Genomic DNA, 21686 nt, shown 5'->3' on the forward strand with positions numbered 1-21686 from the left:
TGTGCCATAACTACCACTGTTAATGAAGCCCGAGGTGGCACTTGATGGTAAAAAAGCCTTATGATCCTGGGCTTGAGGTCAACCCAAATCTTTACACCTTATTTTTGTTTCTTCATTTACTTATAAATAAATATGCAGGTACTTTCCATACTGGAACTTTATTAAAAATTTAAGCGCAAAATTTTATTTCCTCCTCTTCAGTTTAATTTTGTTAATTTACTATTTTAACTGGAGTTTAATAAGAAAATATTCTAAATCCTTATTCTGTCACTCACACATTAGCTGCATATCCTGCTTTTACTGCCAAAATGTAAGTGTGCATTCTTTGGTCTGTATTAGATACTTATGATAAAAATATCAAATAGGATTATGCCTTAATGTGTTTTTACAATCCTTATCTTATCCTGTGATTTTGTTCTGCAAAAGCTATTCTATTGTGTAAGCAAATATGACAATCCTTACAAGGTTATGAATGACGTGATAAACTATCTGTTCCCCTAACTCCAATATAAATGATTAAATAAACTTTAAAAATAAAAAATATATAGAACATCTTTGTCTCTAAAGCTGTTAAAATAACTATTAAACATTTATATGCAGGCTGGCTGGTTAACTCAGTTGGTTAGACCACAGCCTTACAACACCAAGATCACAGGTTTGGATCCCTGTACCAGCCAGCCATAAAAAATAAAATAAAATAAAATAAAAATAAAAAATTTATATGCAATGTATAGAAAGTTACATTTTTAGAAGACATCTGTTTTCCAATTTTATAGTTCCTGTAAATGAAGCTGATTTTAAGAAGCTGATCTGATGACTGTCACAAGAATGATTTTCTAAAATATGATTTCAAAAAACTTTAAGTGTGGTTAACAAAACTAGTCTATTTGGAAAATAATATTTAATGTTAATAAAATTCCTTTTATTTTTTTCTTAATATCTCCAAAGATAAAATGATTTTATTTTTAATACAGGGTATACTTATAACTATACTCATGCATTTATTATAACCCATTTCTGAAGACATATTTATTAATATAGTGGTGATACACCAGGTCCTATTCCATATGGTATTAAAGTACATGTTACTCATATACATATTTATCAATGTACTCAGCTTAAAAAAATAAAAATCAACCCATCTTTCTTATCCCCTTGAAAAACTAATCTTTTCCATATTTGTCTCCATTTTCTCTAATTCTCTTCCCTACACTCTAAATTAATTTTTTCTGTATTTCCTTAATTCCCATAGGGTCAGATATATAAAATAAATTTTACTAAGTACATATCTATTAATGAGAAAAAATGTGTACATTAGAAAAAGTTTAATAAGAATATTTCTAAGCAATTGTCTAGCTCTCAATTAACAAATATTGAATCAAATATAGCAAAATATTAATATTTATTAAATCAAAGTGGTGAATATATGGTTTTTTTATATTACTCACTGCTGTGGTTAAAATATTGCATGATACACACACACAAAAAAAGAGAGCTTCAACCCATTCAATATCTAATGTAACAAATAGGAGCCAAACCTATGCTTCTAGCTACACACATAATACACTATTCATTCTGGAAAAATTACTTACTTCCTATACTGTGTCTACTGATTAAAATTTTTATGACCATCAGTGATGAAAGAAGGACATAAAAATAATGTATTGAAAGAAAATAACATCCATAATAAAATTAAGGGTTTTTCTTACTCATGCATAGGCATAATACTGGTTAAATCCTAATGGAATATCTCTATAAAGTTATATATAAGCTTAGTGATGCATTTAAACCAATAATGCTATTTAAAGAAATATTAACACTATTTTTTGTTTCAAAGTTGCACTGAATTAGCAACAATCTGCTTTGTAATAATAGGGGGAAAAAAGAGCAAATACTTTTTAAAGAAATTTCAGTTTGGTATGATTATTTATCATGTGAAGTTAAAGTAATGCTTTTTCCTCTCCTGTCTTTTTCCATAAACAAAAGCCACTGTGCCAAGACCCAACCATAAGAAATGGTAAAATTATATATTTTTCTTATTTTTAAACAGAAATAGTAATGCCAAGTTCAGTTTGTTCCATTGATTTTATGCCAAATAAATAGCAAAAAATAGTGAAAAGCCTGGTCACATCATGTGTCATAAGTTTCTATTAAAGTCCTTATGTAGATTTCGGATCCCTGAGCTTCATGAGACACGATGGCTCCTGCACTTAAAAATTTCATGTGATAAGAGCAAAGGGAAAACTGGGAATGCAGGAAGGAGCCAAAGGCATTGAGAATTAGAAATATATGGAAAAGTATATATTTAAATATTATCTTTTCCTTAATTAATGCCAACATAACAAGTTCTTCCTCATACAGTATGTCAGTTTACAGTCAAAGTAATAAAACACTATCCTACGATATGGCATCATGGATGTTAAACATGAGAGAATCTCAACTTACCTGTATGCTTTAGAATAGAGAATAAGCCTGAAAGCAGAGGAATAGCATAAATAAAACAAAACTGGTTTTGGCATCATTATTTACGCTTTAGAAATAATTTTACCACATCCCAGAGGGTTGCTATATTTTATTATGGCTTAACAGAATTTTTCTCAAAACACACTGGTCCAGCAAAACTTACTTGAATAAATTAAACTCTAAGTTAACAAATTATAACATATTTTCATTTATTTTAGAAATATTTATTAAAAATTCACCTTATTCTCGGTTGCCATAATCGGTATAAAATAAGACTGATTGCTGGAATTATACTATTTAGCAAAACTTATTTAAAGTTATTTTATATATTTCTGCACCAAAAAAGAAAACGAAATTGTCCTAGATTAGCTCTCACAAACATTTATAGTGAATTGGAATACTTCACACACACACAAATCACAGAAAGGACAAAAAATACAATAATTATAATTAATACAATTATAATAATTATAATTAATAAAACAGTAAATATGCATCTTACTGCCATAATTATGAGGTACCAGAAGAACACTGTCAACAGGTTATGGTACCAAGTCACTAGGGACAATGAGCAGTAAAACTGGGTCTGAGACATGCCAAACTCCCAAATCCTTATTCCCAGAATCAGAGGGTTCTTATGCATGTTCTAACCTTCCCAACATGCTGCAATTGCCAAGGCCTTATCTTACTTCATGAGATGATCTTTTTCATATTTACCAACCCTTTTTCCCTTGGGTCTCTTCTGCATCATCTTTGATAAACAAGTCCTTTGAGAACCGGAGCTTTTACAACTGTTCATGTTCTTTGTCTTCCTGACTGATCATGGTGAATTATTTTTGAAATTTCTACTTCATCTGTTTGTCTCACCCACAATCTTCTGAGAGTTTCTTTCTCCCAAACTTTCTTTTAAATTGCTCTTTTAAGTGTGTATCCCTGATACTGTGTAAACAACGTTCTCTAAATTCAAGGTTAAAATGATTAGAAAAGAACATGGTTACAAAATTCTAAAATGGAAATAGTTGTAGAGATCCAAGTGTGAACTGTCACCCAGAAGTATTTAAAACCACAGGGCCACGGAACTCAGCAAAACTATTTTGATTCAAGTTCGATAACCTGCAGATTTCCAATAAGAACCAGCTTTAACTTGCAACACTCAGAGTTTTCCAGGAATTGGTCATTGTGTAATGCATCAGCACACACATAAAAAACAAACAAAAAAACACCCCTCCCCTTCCAAAATCCTATGATCTTGGAAATCAAACCTGACAAGATGCTTCATTTTGGGGACTTTTAAGATAATTTCGGTTCATTCATATCTCTAATGTTGTTCCAGAGTTTTCCTTTGTAATTACCAGCCCCAGTTCCTTGGATTTATTTACACTTACAGGATGGCTGCTTTTGACACAAACTGAGACAATCATTTAATGCTAAGAACAGAACTGCCAAGCAAATCTTTGTTCTCCCAATGTAAAACTTTTTTAAAAATCAGTATCTTTGATGACAATACAGAATCTTTTGAGGAATGCTATTAAACAAACTTTTAGTTTGTCCCCTAGAATGGGAGTAAGGGAAAAAATCCTGTACCATAAATAAGATTGCAATGCTGTTAGAAATACATAATTATACATATAATCTGCACATGCATTAATAAGAAATTAAATAAAAACATCACTCTCCATATTTTTAAAAATCTCACCAGGAATGTACAAAAAACCTGTATCTTGGTCTTTTTTGTTAGTATACCAAAATGGATGTTCCTATTCAACTTAAAAGATCAACCATTTTCCACTTATTTTGCCTTAATTCACCCTCTGTTGTTAACTGGCCTTCTAACTGCCAAGTGACCTTTTTCACCTGACCTCACCTTCACCTCCGTCTCTATCCGATGATTTGTTCTAGTGAATATATCCTAGTCTTAAATTTTTGTCTTCTGTGAGAATCTCTTTATCAACTTCACCTACAAGTAGAATAAAATCCACAAAAATCCACACCTCAAAACCTCCCTTTCAGACAAGATCTTAATCTATGCCAGAGCTTGCATAAAATCTCCCAGCACATGATAAAAATTATTTTCCTTTGTCAGATATTGCAATTCAAAGATAAAACTAACTATTCTCAAGTTAGCATGTTTTTCTTCTGTTATTCTAGCAAGTGGAAGACAAAACTTTAAAACTGCAAAATCAGTTTCCCTAAAGTATACTTACTGTATAGGGACTTACATGCAATTAATTAATTGCATTCATTTCTTAATTTTCTTAATATTTACATAAAGATATCTGGGGAAAAAGAATATAATAAAAGCTGCAACTGCAAAAGTGGTCAGAAACTGCAGCTCAACGTGATAGGTACTATTATTGTTTTTACTGCTCTCAATGTTTTTGTACACTTAGTAAATTTGACAATTGCTATTTATAGCTCTTACAGATAAACACCTATTATCAATGGTCGCTTATTTCATTGCTCTGTTTTGTTTCATATAAGGTACCATAGGTTGTGATTTGGCAAAACAAGCACAAGGGCAATGCACATGTCATGTGAATGATGCCCACAGTCCCCAAGTTAAAGAGGGTCATTCGATAAGTATTAAACATGTCTACTAATCTATAAACATGGGGGGAAAATAAAAGCATAAACGCCAGTGGCAATTTTCCCTTTTATTCCTGTGGAATTGTTAGATTCCTGTCCATCTATGCTCTTTTAAAGAGGCCAGGACTTTTAACAGAGTAACTCACTCAAGGTCATTTGTCAGTTCACCAGAAACACATGCTCCATGCAACCACTGGGTGGACACAGCCACATTCTCTCTCCAGCTGTTCCTGCAAATGCCTTGAATATGTTAAGTGTGGAAAGAGGGCATTTTACCCCCCCTCCCCAGTTTTCTAGAACATAATTCAACTGTGAAAATACTACTTCCCAATGAAATGAATATGTGCACTAAAATTGCCATTTGATAGAATTAAAGATGGAACCTGAAAGCCTGGAAGTATAAATGCCTGAAGAAGCGTTTTCCCATTTTCCTATATGAAGTATCAAAATTAATAAGTAAATATTTATTTACTATCTTCTATCTACTGGGCAAGGAGATTATGCTGTAATCTCAGTGGTTTTCGATCAGAAGCAATTTTAACTCCCAGGGGACATTTGACAGTGGCAGGAGACGTTTTTCTTATCACAACTGGGGGGTGGGGGGTGTGCTTCTGGCATTTAGTGGGTAGAGACCAAGGATGCTGGAGAAGTAATAAAATAGTGGGGGTTCAGTTGTAAAAGAGAAACACCGTTTTCCTTCATCTGAGGACAAAAAGAAATGTCTCTGCATCCTCTTGACACTGCGTCAACAAGATCTCTACCAGGACAAATATTTTAAGACTGTGTCTTATAGTTTGTCAATGCAAATTAAAGATCTAACACTAAATGGTAACTAGATAAAAGCAATTACACAGAGTAGGATAAGAGTAAAAAAAAGATTGTCCAACAGTGTAGATCTGACTAAAGGATAAAATTGAAAACATGTAGAGAAGGACTTAATGGAGAAAAAGGATATGATATTTAGATCCCTTCCTGTCACTATTGACGACAAAGCCACCTCTACGATGTGTGGGGCCCAGGCAAATAGCTGTTGTGTGGTCCCTGTCCATATAAACAAAATTAAAACAAATTTCATAACACAACAAGCAAAACGAAATAATTTCCTTGGAAAATTGCCAAAAATGAAACAATTATTGGAATAATTTCTAAACAGTACTAACAGTTGTTAGGTTAACATATGGAAGAGTGAATGCAGGAGGAAATGCAAGTGAAAGACACTACGTTTGCAGAAAAAGTAACACTGGCAGCCAGCTCTCTCTAGGGCATAAAGTATTCCTTAGTAACATCAGAATTTGGGAGATGTAATACAGTAATAGATTTCCAATCTGCTCACTTTAATCTCTTGGAATAAATTCCTAGGAAACATGGCTGGTCATCTATCTAAAATGTGTTTTTAAAAAGTTAACTTTAATAAATTTTTATGGCATTATTCCAGATAAGTATGGAAGGCATTTAAATTACTCTTTGCATTCTCTCATCAAAAAAAAATTATTTAACCCACCAAAGAACTGACCTGTCACTGAATCAGACCATTAGTAGGCAAATGATTAGGTTAATCAAATTCAGTAGCTATGATTAGCAAATCTATTCTCTTGAATACCCGGGTAGCAAAAAAGTGAAATAGGACGACTTCCCATCAAAGTTCATCCTTGAGACTTAAAACAGTGCTACAAAAACTCACTGATATAGGTAGCTGCTTTCTGTTTTAGAATGTTTACATTTTAAAGCTGCCAGTACTTGACAATTAAAAACACTGCCAAAATGGCCACAGATCATTTTTAAAGATAGTAATAGTCTAATGTATTTAATAACTTTTTAAAACCAGAATATTCAGCTATCTTGTATATACAATATTTCAAATTATTTAGAAACATACAAACCAGAATTTCATTATCTAAAGAAAGACTTCAATCATTTGAAGACTAGACAGATAACACAAAAAGTTGTTTCTTCAGTAAGTAATCTTAAGTTTAGTGGATAAAGCCTGGCTGGTAGTAAGACAGCAATAATATACTAAATGAACTCGCTAGTCTTTCACTACTGATAAATAAAGGCCTTCTGGTTCCTAGTATATGAAAATGTTAGGAAGTTTATAAATTCACAAATTCAACTCATCTTTCCCACAAGGACTCTGAACCAAGTGATAAGTAAATTACTGGCTATCTGGAATACTGTCCTAGCACTTTTAAGCTTTCCAAAGGACAGCAATTTTTTATCTCCTCTCGAACTTCCCACTGGAAAACTTTTCTTCAAGAATTTAAAGAGAAAAATTTTAAAAAAACCTAATTGCCTTCTGAGAATTTCATCCCTTGACTTCATTTGGTATTACTGGGAATGCTGCCAGATACAAGAATTCTGGATGCTGCTGGAAGTTTATTTATCATTTAGCATCTTTCCTATATTTGGATGATCTTCTATTTGAGAATATATGCTTTAAAAAGAAAAAGAAATATCGCCAGGAAGCAGTGAGAGAGCTGACAAATTATGTCAGACAATTACCAAGAATAAAGTAAAATAAGTCAACTTGAATGAAATTCTTTCTGAGTCAAAAGAGTCATATACAATTATGTGCTGAATTTACTTGAAGCCAGAGAGGTATTTTTGTATATGACAAGTATTTGATATGAAATTTTGGAGGATGAAGACAAATTTGAGAAAATTCCTTATTTATTAAGCTCCTAGGGGGAAAGCCAGGAGAAGTTTAACTCTATCCTGGTAATAACTAAGGCTGACTTTAGACAAAACTATATGCTTCTTGAAGGCCAAATTTTTTTATTTTTGATTCTGCAAAGGCTAAAAAAGCACCAGATGTATATTCATGGCTTTTAAATCAAAGTAAAATATGTTAAAATTTGTCTTGCAGGTTAGCAAACTCGTACCTGATACAGATTTCTGCTTTCTGCATGGCATTTCTTGATGCTCAGACACCCAGCCATTCCCCTTTTTTAGACATCTAAAACAACATTCATTCCATTTTCTACCATTCACAGTTTTCCACTATTAATCCCCAACTTTACTCACCCTGTCTCTACTAACAAAATTGAAGTCATTAGGTTCACAGCATTTTTTTTTTTCATTTTGTAATATCTATCCCTATTTCTTCTGTCTTGTTCTGGTAGATGTTTCTACTTTCTTTCCAAGGCTTCTTTATTGTGTTTTTGGTGGATTTAACCAGTAGTTCATTTGAGAATACTCTTAACGGCCAGTTTTTCTGAAACAGTGTAAATGGTGGGGGTGGAGTAGGAGTTCTGGGTTGGTTGTATGTAGGGAAAACATATGCACAGGTGCCAAAAGGATCACTTTGGAAAAAATTGCATTCCCTTCCCTGAATTGCACATTTTTTCAGTCTTTAATCAGCTCACTTTTGAGACTTTTCAGTGTTTTCTTTTCCATACTGATTCTTTTTGACTGCCAGTGATTATTAAGACACACATGTCACCTTAACATAAAAAGAAATTTGGCAGCTGGCTAGTTAGCTCAGTTGGTTAGAGCACCACCTTGTAACACCAAGGTCAAGGGTTCAGATCCCTGTTCTGGCCAGCCACCAAAAACAAACAAAAAAATTAAAAAAAAAAATTTAACTCACTTCTGCTGCCACCTTTCTACAATCCTACCTCTCTTTTAAAACAAAGCTCCTCCAAGACACCTTTCTACAATCTTACACTATTCTCTTGTTAATCCCTGTATATTCTGCTTTCTCAAAGTTCACTAAGGTCCTCCTAATTACTAAGCCCGATGGAATTTTCTGTTTTTTTTTTTTAATATTATTTTCTTGAACCTCTCTCTATGGTCGCAGCCCTCTCCTTGATGTATAACTCAAAAGAACCCTACTTTGATTCTGAATCATTTCTCCTCCAACTGGTCTCTAGAGAGAACACATGCATGCATTAACTCTCTCCCCAGCTTCCTCCTAGCCCTCAGTGACTATTCCCCAAGATTCAGCCTTTATTCCATTTTTCCCTTTAATATTCTTCTTCCGGGAGTCTATCTGTTGGTATAATTCTGTTATCACATGTATAATTAGCATGTCCAAATTGACATCTTCTGCTCTCATCTGGCAACAGAGCACCAGAATGGTTCCTCCACAATTTATCTGAAACTCCCTTTTGGAACTGTCCTTTTCACTTCTCACTTCACTTTGCTAATGGTCACTGTTGATGGCACTAATTCTTCTAGGACTCCATTTCAAATTCTTCACCCTCTCTGTTTCCTCCTCTCATTGAATCAATATTGTATGGCATTCTCTAGATCGTGCCTTCACTGTAGTTTCTGCAACAGTCCCCATCCAATAAATGTCTACAAAGAAGTTATAAAAAATTTCACACATATCCACACATGCCTCGCACTCTTCACAGTTCAAACTTCTGCTCAAGTTTTTCTACCTACCTTTCCCTCTCCTTGCACTTTTCAAAGTTTACCCTCCTTTAAGGCTAAACTCATATATCACCACTTTTAAGAAGTATTTCCTAGTTTTACTTGGGAGAAAAAAATTCACTCTCCCACCTGAATCCCATCACACTTTGTTTATATATTTAATATCACATCTGCCAGACTGCCTTATATGTGAATTATATATACAAGGATTGCTCTATTTCCAACCGTAATTGTCAGCTCTTGGAAAGTGGTGGCCTTGTCATTCAGTTTTTCTTCAAAGTTAGACCTACTGTAGTGCTATACACATAGTAAGTGCTTAAAAATCCATCCCAAATTCAGCTAAACTGAGAGGGGATTTAGGCAAGACCTTAAAGTACTAGTAAAATATTAAGGGATCTGCATTCAAATGCAGCCTATCTGAAATTCCCTTTGAAAGCCTGAAAGGCTTTAGATATATTATCCAAGAAAATGGTAGCCTAAGAAGGGTTCAATGATCTAAAACATAGGTACAACATCTTTTTTTTTTTTTTCTTCCAGTGGGGAATTGGAATTAGATAAGAGGTTATTACTTAATGCCTAATTTATCTACCTTGAATTTCCAAAGAATAACATTTTTGTTGTAGTTATTATTGCTTTTATTTTTTGGTATGTATGTTTTTGCTTTTTACTTTGACAATTTTTAACTGAGTTGAGAAATCAAAGTAAGACAAAGGTACATTTAGAATAGTTATTCTGCTAGTTGAAAATCCAAAGACCTTAATGCTTATAATGGAAATCATGCAAGCATGTTCTAATGTTTCTGTTCTTCAGAATCACCTCAGGCTTTCAAATATAATCAAACTTTATTTATGAAAATATTTTATATGTGTATGTGGAATTCTGAAGTTTTCTAACTATGTGCAATATCTGAAATTTTTTAAATTTTCATTCTGTATTTTTTTTATATTTAACACCAACAATACTGTACCTATATGAGATTTTTTTTCTATTTATACTGACAGAGTGACCAATCTAAACATGAAGTTAAATCATATCAAAGTAGGCTATATAGGGAGTAAATACTACATATACTTTAAACAATAATTTTTTATATATATGTAACACTACATTACCTTAAAGGCACATATCCTCAACAAATTACTTGGCTGTTCTGAAAATGAAAATGTCTTTGGCAGCAATAATCAAACTATGCACTCTATTACTTGTGCTCACCTTTACTTTTTTATTGGTTTAGAATCACAAAGAATTTACTCTATGTTAATTTTATCACTTCATTACCATCCTTGTAGCAAATTGTGATTTAAAATATTACAGATGTATACAAAGGGAGAGCTGTCAGAGAACACCGAGAAGGAGGGGTGGGAGTGAGGAAAAGAAAGCAAAGCAGAAGTTCTTTTGGATAATCCTAGTTTAACTGAATTGGTTTATATTATTTACTAATCAAACTGATAATGGACAAAAATTAAATCACAGCTATTAAAATCTCAACTAAAACAACTGATTGACTTGGTTTTATTTTCCCAGTGACCTAAATTAAATACAGTTATTCATACAAACTTAACGACAACACAGGTACACATCAGCTTTGCAAAACACTTGGGAGAAGTTCATGCTTCACGATAAACGTTCACCTAGAGTCTTGCAGATCCAACTCTCTTTTGATCATAGTTTTTAGTGGCAAATACAAAATGTGAGCAGCAGAAGTAAAAATATCCACCCACTTAATTTTTATTTTGCCTGTTTACAGTCAGGTAAACATAGGCTGCTCTGAGAGAAATTATTTCTGTATTTCTTCACAAAATACCCTAGGAGAAGAGATAATTTTCTTAGTGTAAAACTCAGTCTTTATTCTGTCAGGCAAAGTAATTATGGAAGCAAAACAAATCCACATTGTCTAATTAGGTCATTAAAAAGAATAAATGCGTCATGGAAGCTTTTTTCCTTGCCTAAGACATAAAGTGAGACAATGAAAACAGTCTGGTAATATAGAAAAGGTTAGAATTTGTTTCTTTTCAAAAATAATAGGTCCTTTCATCTTTCTATTTCCCTTAGATGAAGACAGTTAATTTAGAGACAAAATCTTCTAATTAGTTCAGAGTTTACTCTGATTATAAAATATTTAATCCAAAACAGAAAGATAGAGGAAAATAAGAAAATACATGGAAAAATTATCAAAGGAAATGAATAAAATCAAGAGACTGAGGTTGCTGATCAAGACGCATTCTGCAGAGACAAGATGAATATAAAATCTATAAACGCGGCCAGTGTTGAAGACCAGAACGCTCTTAGGAGGAATATATTAGCATCTGCCTTCAGGGTTTGAAGTCCAGACTTTAATTACAGCTAACTTAAATAAAAACAAATGGTATGATTATTTTGCCTCTTCCTCCCTCTACTTCTTACTATCTCTTGAGTTTTAAAAAATTCATGGCTTAAAGAGTTAAGAAACAAAAAGGAAAAAAGGAAAGTAAACTTACCTGTGACCCTCTTTGCCCGCGTTTGTGATCCCACTCTGAATGCCCCATGAGCTATAAAGAGAATACAATAATTTCAATAAGTTAAATGATCATTCTACATGGCAAATATCTCTACTCTTTCTTTTAAAGAATAATTAGATTTTGAAATATTTGTTCTAATACTAATGAATTAAATAGCCACCATGAATAAATTAACATACCTAAAGTAATAAACTTTTGGTTTGATAGCTAATATTTCAACTTCTAGTTGCCTTAAAGGTATTTTAATATCACCCTGTGGCAAAAAGAATCTGCTAATGTGTATATAGCTTTACTGCTCCTAGTCAGAAACATCCAGGTAGATGTTAAACCATTTAAAACTTTATTTGCATATCACTAAGATTTCAGTTTATTAGGAAAACAATGCTGAGTAATCCAAGAATGTAGTTTAATTTACTGTCATGAATGATAAAAACCAGAAGGCTAAAATATTTCAATAATTTTTAACTCTGTTTCATTAATATCACAAAAACATGAGCGTTCTAAAGAGTAAAATTAATTGTGAAGTATGCCCCCAAAGTCACAAAACGTAGATTTTTTTTATAATAACAGAGACTATAAAATATTATTGTGATTCCCCTAGTTGTAATAGTCTTCAGCTACTTTGCTTACAAAGCAGGACATTTATTTACTGAAAATAATATTTAACAGGGAGAATATTAAAGAAACACAAGATATCAACTGAGAGGAATGAAACCTCAGTTCATCTGTCCAGTACATTCAGTACTCATGAGTACCAAGTGAAGAATTACTTACAACTAATAAGCTAGCACACTTACAAGATGGACTATAAATATATTTATATGCACTATTACCTTATATATATAACAGCAATGACTCCTCAGTAAGTTTAATAACAACTAAACTGTTTACGATAGCAATAATAAAAAATAATATGGCTCTGAACATTATCAAGAAATGTTTGATAACCATGAACAGAAAATGTCAAAACCTTACTGGTGGATATACAATGCTATTGGTTAAGAAAACAGAATTCTATGAAATAATTAAGTGCTTAGCTCTACTCAAACAAATTTACAGGTTTAATTCGATTTTTATCATAAGTTAATAGCATTTAAAAAACAAAAACATAAATTTCATCTAAGACAATGAACACATAAGAACCATTTATGTCAGATGAGTAAGTCTACATATCTAATGCACAGCATGAGGGCTACAGTTAATAATGACATACACTAGAAATCTGCTAAGAGAGTAGATTTTAGATACTCATCACAAAAAGGTAACTAAGTGAGATGATGGATATGTTAATTTCTTTGAATGTAGTAATAACTTCGTCATATACATATGTATATCAAAACATCATGTCAGGGTCCTGGCCAGTTAACTCATTTGATTAGAGCATGATTTTGTAAACACCAAAGTCACGGTTTGAATCCCCATACCTATCAGCCACCAAAAAACAACAGAAAATACACATCATGTTGAACAGCTCAAATATACACACACACACACACACACACACACACACACACACACAGAACCAGTTAGAAAATGTTACAAGGATGAAAATATCTTTCAGGTTATTAAAATATATTATAAAACTTAACCCACATTATGAGATAATGCTTTAACACTCAAAATATAAATGAATGAGTTATTGTGGACAGCTTGAAATAAATACAAGTATACATATGTAGCAACAAAATATGAATGAGATCAAAAATCAATGAGTATTTGATGAATTATTTGACAAATGAAAAAGAGAAATTGACTTTTTGGAAATATAATTAGAGCTCAACCTTATAGCAAACACTTACATTAATTCTAGATTTAAAAGATTTAAATTAAAAGTAAAGAAACTGTAAATGTAAAATAGAATAAAATCCAGTTAACATTTAACCTGCCTTGGAAAAATAAAAAGATTTAAAGACATCGAAATTGTTTTAAAGATTTTATAAAAGTCACAGAAAAGGATCAATTGGTTTGGCTATGTAAAATTTCAGAATATCTGTACAAATGTCAATTGGTAAAATATGTGCAGTAAATGGTAGGTAAAGAATAATGTCTTCAGTACATTAAGAAGAGTTATTACAAATTTGAAACAAACACAACCCTAGGACGAAGGATAAAAACAATTCACAGAATAAATATCAAGTCAATAGACTTATGAAGAAAATTTAACTTGATTAGAATTGAAAAAAACTCGGTATAAATAATAAGATACTACTGTTGCCTATTAAATTAATAAATTAATAATGTTAAATATTGGTGAGAACTTAGGGAGATAAGTACGCATATTCTAGTACATAGCAAATATATTTATATTTGTGTATATTTACATATAAATTTACACATATATTACAAACATAATTTAAGTATGTCTAGTATTCTTAAAAATTCATACCCTTTGAACCAGTAAATCAAAATGTAAAAATCCAGTAATTACAATTAATTACTGTATTAATTGTAATCACTGTATTATCCAATAAAAGGGAAACTATTTAATAAATTATAATATAGAAAAGAATACTATACAGCAATTAAAGTTTGGCTTTAAAGTTCTTTATAAAATATTACAACAGAAATACTCATGGTATAGTAAGTGAAAAATGTAACAAAGTATTTTAAACTAATCATTTTTAATAAGACATAGTCAATCATTGCAATCCTTGCAATTATTGCAATAATTTAACCGCAGTTTGGCGATCACACACTTTTGGATAAATTAGCTCAGAAAATCATTATGTAAAACTGTATGCTTACATCGTTGATTTTTTTTAATGTTTTAATATTTTTTAATTTCTGAATTTATTGGCATTATATCTTGTAGTAAATATTCATTAATACTAATTTAAAGTTGATTATAAGGTTTGCAAATAGTAATCAACTAATGAAATAAATAGTATGACTTAGAAACATAAAAATTAACATTTAATTAGTTGTTCAGTAGACTATCAAAAACAATTCTTGACACATTTCAGTCATCTGCCTTATTGAGGAGTTGGGAATACCTTACATTAATAACAGGAAAACTAGATGCTTGCTTCTGAAAACTTTAAAGAGAGGAACTTCAGTAGTAGGCAGCTCATGAAATGATTTATCAGAATCTTCTGAAAAGAACACTGTAAAAGACTGACTATTATGACTGCTATCTTCCCTACTAATCAGTTTAAACTAAAAGGAGCTGGAAAACTTGGTAAATTATACTATGCATGGCTGTCACAGTAAAAAGAAGTGAATAAATCTCATATACACAAATTCTAATCCACAAAAATTGAGTTGAGAGAGAAAATTTGATGATGACATCAGGTTATAAAAGTAACATTTTTCCAGGACCAGAACTTAAACAAGAAAAGCACAGAATTCAGTGTCCTCTGCCAATTAACTACCTTAAACATGATTTTTAGTTGAAGAACAAAAACATTCAAAATATACACTTATTTGGGTCATTACTTACTACAGAGGAGAATATCAATTTGATAATTTGCAAATCAGAGCTTGCAAAATAAAACTCCAAAAATTCACTGTCTATATCTGACTTTTTCTTTTGAAATAAAATACACTGGCAAATTTTACTGCTTTATGCATCAGAGAGAGTTATTTCCTAGCATTATACAACTAACCAATGAGAGATATAGAGGAAAGGAATTACATTCTATTCTTACATGTTTATATTACATAGTAATATCATTATTATATTATATTTGAAAGGTACGAGATGAGCAAAAATGTGGTAATATCTTCAAATATATACTATTGCTACTTTTTTCAATATAATAAAAAAATTACAGAAATCTACATGCTATGTGAAATATAATCAAAAAGGAACTAACTCTGCATATGATAAATGAGATAAATAGAGATGTTCTCTAGTCAATAAGAAGAGCATCAAAGAAAATTAACAGGATACTTTCCACTTTGGGCTTAAGGAAATCATTCAAAGGCTTTACCATCAAGATTCTATTTTAATTAAAATAATCTGAGCCAAAATTTAGCATTTATTATCTCAGTTATAAGTGCATGAACTTATAGTATTCTCTGTCATTTTTTTCAAATGCAGAGAAAGAGATGGTGGTGGGGTGTGGGTGGGATAAGTATCGGGGCTCTACTGCTCTCCATGGTTACAGCATCCTGGGCACTAGCTGGGGACGGGGTGGGGAGTCATGAAGTCACTGAGGGTAACCTTCATATTAGCACATGATAGCATATGGATTTTTATACTATTTGTACATAAAATTTAGTTTGCTGTCATAAGAACACTGTGTATTCAGATCATAGTCCAAAAACTAAAATAAGCAGAATGTTTTACTACCCTTTTTAGAAAACTATCCATAGTATGACAAATTGCCCTTTTAACAAATTACAGACTATTTAAACTAAAATGAAGCATTTGTCGCTGGTAAGTATTCCTGTTAAAACAGAACCATAGGGCTAAATATTTTACAAAGTACACAGACACCTCCCTATCCCTAATCTCTTGGCTAATAACTACAAGTGAAAAATATCGGTCAATTATAATAGTAAAAAAGATAGCTCACATGGTGAAGCCAATGAATTTCAGAATCAATTGCAAATGGTGATATTATATCATTGAGAAAGCTGAAACATTCAGTCAAAAGGCTAGGACTAGTATTAAATTGCAGACAACCAATATAGTCATTAAACATTATCATGGGATTAGATAAAATACATCAATGGGACACAGACAATGAGGAACAGAAGTAGAAACTATGGAATTTTTTCTTTTTGCAATTTAATTCATCTGCACTAAACTTTCAGGATAAATGAATAGCAGCACGATACCTAAACAATTCTGAGAAGAGTCAGAAAGTTTATTAACATGATATAATACTCTTTTTGAAGAGGATTACATCATACTAATAAAGAAGAGGAATGCTTATAATTTTAAGACTACTTATATAAATTTCAAGAAAAATACAACAGAGAGGGAGAGAGTCTAAAAAATAAATTAAAATATAGGAGATTCAAATATATTCTAGTTGATAAGAGTACATGACTATTTCAGGATGAAAAAATGTTTGACTCTCACCATCTAGAAAAAATACCCTCTTGGCTATTTAACCATGATTACTCCTCTGGGTAATGACATTTTAATAAGCATCTTACCAGAAGGTCTGGGGATATATACGTCACTAAGGTTATGCCTACACATGACAAACAAAATCTTTCCATCTGATGAATTCTCTTTAAAAAAAAAAAAAAAAAAAAAAAGGAACGAGTATCTTTTCTTTCTCAGATCCCATTAACCAAGAAAGGCAAAATGAAGACCCTTACATGTATTCCCAGCAACAAAGTATACTTCCTTGAAAAATACGAACTGTTATATAAAAGCATTTTTAAAAATATGAACTTCTTTGACATGCCATCATTTTCATCCTTATGGAATAAAGTCTTCTCTCTCTTTTATTTTTAATAATAAATGCCTACATCACAGCCTTCAGCTAACAGTATGTTAAACAATACTTAGTTCCAAGGAAAACAAAACTACTGCCAGACACAGAATTTAAAAAGTTCACAGGAGAAGTAAAAAAGAAAACAGCATGGAAACAAAAAGATTCTACCCAAGCAGAGATATTTTTAATAATAGCATGAGAAATGAAGATAGTTGGAAGTATTTTTCTGTAGGTAAAGTATTTCCCATTAATGCTTACATATTTTTCCCTGTGCTATTTTCTCCTACTGTTTGTTTATATCAAAATTAATGCCTTTTTTTAGGGACTTCTGGTAGGGAAAAAACATCAAACTGTTACTGAAGGGATGAAAGCTACAGGAGAACCATGACTAGATGGGACAAAAAATTACTTTTTGCATGTACTTGAAAGAGGTGAGAGGTTTTAGATAAGAAAAAAGGTAATGATGTACAATCACCCCTGTGACCTTGGCATCACTCCCAAGAAAACTATTCTTTTTCACTTGTTGAAAATTACTAGAACATATTTTTAAAACATGAAAATAATAATATACATATGCGAATGTAAAAGTTATCCACAAACAACTTTCTAATCCATCGTTTATTCATTAAACAATATTTATTGTATGCCTGTTATGTGCAAGGCACTGTTCTAGGCACAATTTACACAACAGTGAGCAAACAAGATGCATCTCTGTTCTCATGATTCTTACATTCCAGGTAAGGAAGATGAAGAGCAACACACACACACATACCAGGTGATGATAAGCTATGAAGAAGCTTAGATCACGGTAAAAGCATGGACAATGAGTACGTAATGGCAGGTAGGGACTAGGAGCAGAGCTAAGTTTATACAAGCAAATCAGAGACGTCTTTTCTGAAAAAGTGACATATTATCAGAGAACTGTATAAAGCGAGACACCCAGACCCACGTCTCGGGGAAGAGCATTTCCAGACAGGAAACAGAAGATGCAAAACCCTGAGGCAGGAGCAAGAATGGTACAGATAAGGCACAGCAAGGCGTCCTAAGCTAAAATTTAAAAAGGGGGTGGATCTTTGTGTTCATAGATATAGATTTGGCATTTGCTCCCTGTCTTAGCATAAAATTGGTCTAAAAGTAAATCTTTAGCTCCATTAATTAAAAATTACAAGGAATATTCTCTAGGAAATACTAATGTATCAGGAATTCTTCTCCCCCCCCCAAATTCTCACTTAATTCTATTCAATACAACAAGAATTTACAGAACATGTACCACACTCCAAAGGCAACCTTAGGCTAATCAGTGCAGAGTACAATTATTCTATGATCCCTTTATATATGAATTTTGTTTTCTAAGAGTCATAAAATGCAAAAGAGCAGGGGTTATCTTTTAACTCCACATTTAGTTTAATGAGCATAGAGTTTCCAATTTGATAAGCAAATTAAAAGTTCTTCTTTCACCTTGGCATGTTGCTTTGGATTCTTCCCTTGCCATCCCCTTTTCTTTAATGTATTTACTTCTTATATTGTCTCTCTCCAGAACTCCCTGTGAGAAGATGGGCCTGAACTGCTCCTCCCCTCCCACCCACAGGCACTACCAGAGGGCAGTCCCCAGACTGCGAAGGTCTGTGAGGGACAATTTAGGCCAGCTCAGCCCTTTTGTAGTCCTTTTAAGGGATTTGCTCTTATTCCTTGGTGTTGCTTTCCCTTGCCACTTGTCAATGTAGTGAGAATGTCAAGACTATACTGTGCTCTTCACAAAGGGGACACTGGAAGTCTGTGGCCTTCGGCCAAGGAACTAACAGAATGCCTAGGGCTCCCACACACTGTCACCAAGACCTGCAGGGTTCTATACAGGGTTTGGGGGCCTAGAAAGACCTAATACAGGTGGTGCTGAAAAAAATTTATCCTCCTTTTATAATTTATTTTACAAACTGGTAGACTCTTCTGGGTAAACCAGATATGACTAGCAGCCATAGTCTTACAAACACTCTACCTTCACACGTCTGCTTTATCACATCTAACCACACCCAAACCAAGGCATTATTATCAAGTGACATCGATTATTATCAAGTTATGTTGATTTTATTGAGGATTTCATGGGGAGACAGAGGACATTGTTATGTTATACAGAATACAACAAAGAGCTACGAAAAAATCCATTACATATCTCTAAGAGCTTCACAAACCTTTGTTTTTCTTTTTTTCTTTTTCTTTTCTTTTCTTTTTTTTTTTCTTTCCTCTCCCTCAGCAGCTGTCACCTCTTACCCTTTATTCTTCGGGTGGGATAAGAGAATTGTCTTTTTCAGCTTATTGGTCCCAGCATTTCTTGCCTCCAAGACCTTTCTCAGGATTTAAATATCTTTCTTATTGTCCCCAAGATAATTTAGCTTTCTCCTAAACTCCCCATCTTAAGTATTCAGGTAAAAAAGCAGGAAAAAAAGAGTTCTTTAGAACTGACCTTAAAGCATCGAGAGCCTGAAAATACATACAGCAGTGAATGACTGACGTTCGTAGATAGTTTTTCCTTTCCCAACTGGTGATAACAACCTAAATTCTATCCACTTGACAAATACTAAATCCCTGATCCTGACTCTTTCCGTTCCAACCTAGCAGCCAGCATAAATTTCATTAACATTGGGGAAGGGAGAAGACTTCAGATAGAGAGAAATTCAGATACTGGAGAACTTGGAATCCCAGACTCACTATTACAAGTTCTATTTCTGAAAATGATAATACTGATGTTCCCACACTCTGGTTTAGAATGTTTCCATAATTCTATTTATGAAACTGTTATCAAAATGACAATCATTGCTAAAACCTGTATGCTGCCACTAATCTTACAAAACTTTCATTATTTTTCACTTACTACATCTTGCCTATCTTAATTGCATAGAATTTTTGTAACTTTTACTGCTAATTTGCGTTTCGGGTACTATTGATAATAATGCAATTACATCAATTTCAACAGCTTAAATAATTTTTGTGGAATATTTTATGAAGAAATGGCAATAAGGTAAAATAAGCTTGTGAAATTCTGCATAATATAATTCTTCCTTTAATATGCCTAGTATATATTAGCATGTTAAAGTCTGGGGAAGTTTTAAAGTGCAGGAACTTAATTTAAACATTTCTAGAAGTATTTGATCATAGAGCCTTTCTGTTTCAAGAAAGATTAACAGTTTTCCATAGAACACTTTTGAGAAATATTTTTTATAGTTTTCTAAATGCTTTTCTTATACATTATTTTCTTTCATAATCAAAAAACATAAGAAGTATATGATCCCTATTTTATAGATATGGAAAGGAGTTAAGAGAGGTGAAACAGTATCACAACTAGCCAGTGGTTAAACAAGGATTAAAATTTAGGACAGCTGATGGCAAATCACACATCTTTTTTCCTCTGCTGTACTACTTTTCACAATAAATAATTATTGAGTCCAAACTAAGTATGAAGTCCTTGGCACTGGAATATATTACTAAGAAAATTGGTTTGCCTTTATGGAACTCATGGTTATAGTAAATGTGATGGATTTATTTCTCCAAAATCTATTGTCTACTCTCTATTCTCCATCTCCTTTAAAACTGTGGAATGAGAGGAAAGTTTAATTTCTCTGAAAAGACTTTGTAAATAGTATAAATTAATCATACTTTAAAATGTTGGCTATGGAGCTACCTCAAAATAATTTATATACCAGATGTTTAGTTATACCAAATTCTCTATTAGCACATCTCATTGATACAAATTATTCATTTCTGCATTCACCAACTCACTCATTTATTCACATATTCTTTCAATAAATATTTATTGGGTATATATATCTGGTTCTGTGCTCTATCTGTGTAAGCATAACAAATGTTGCAATTTCCAACCCAGAATCACCATAGGATCTTGAAGTACCTTCTGAATCATTAACAAAGTATATCATAGTGGTTAAGCATACAAGCTGTACAGGCCAGATTGACAGGTTCAAACCCCACCTCTGACATGATGTTCAGTCTTACTAGATACATGGTCTTGTACAAGTTACTTAATGGCTTTGTGCCTCAGCTTCCATATCTCTAGATTTAGATAATAATAGCATCTAACTTGTGTGGTTTCTGCAAACATTGAGTCATTATATAAAAAAGGTTTAGTATAGTACCTGTTGCATAGTAAAAACTCATTAAATGTTAGCCATTATTTTTATCACTATTAATAATTATATATTATTTAGATGTTGTTTCATCCTAATTATTGAGAGAAGCATAATTTAGATAACATATATGGGCTACTTTCTATTAATCTAGAATGGACAAAATCCATTCCTTGACCATGCCAACACACGATTTACAAATTTTGATCAAATTTATAATGAAAACAAAACTGCAT

At 32.4% G+C, this 21686-nt stretch overlaps 1 protein-coding gene across 2 annotated transcripts in view; it reads right to left on the reverse strand.

Annotated features, from left to right (window-relative positions):
• The window catches only part of PDE3A (phosphodiesterase 3A), a 281335-nt gene that overhangs the window by 99018 nt on the left and 160631 nt on the right, over positions 1–21686 (reverse strand). For both annotated transcript variants that reach the window (XM_063075636.1, XM_063075635.1), the window contains exon 2: positions 11901–11951. In XM_063075636.1, coding sequence (XP_062931706.1) covers positions 11901–11951 — 51 coding nt within the window. The remainder of the gene's footprint in view (positions 1–11900; positions 11952–21686) is intronic.

This window comes from Cynocephalus volans, chromosome 12, assembly GCF_027409185.1.
Source record: "Cynocephalus volans isolate mCynVol1 chromosome 12, mCynVol1.pri, whole genome shotgun sequence".
Lineage (NCBI taxonomy): Eukaryota > Metazoa > Chordata > Mammalia > Dermoptera > Cynocephalidae > Cynocephalus > Cynocephalus volans.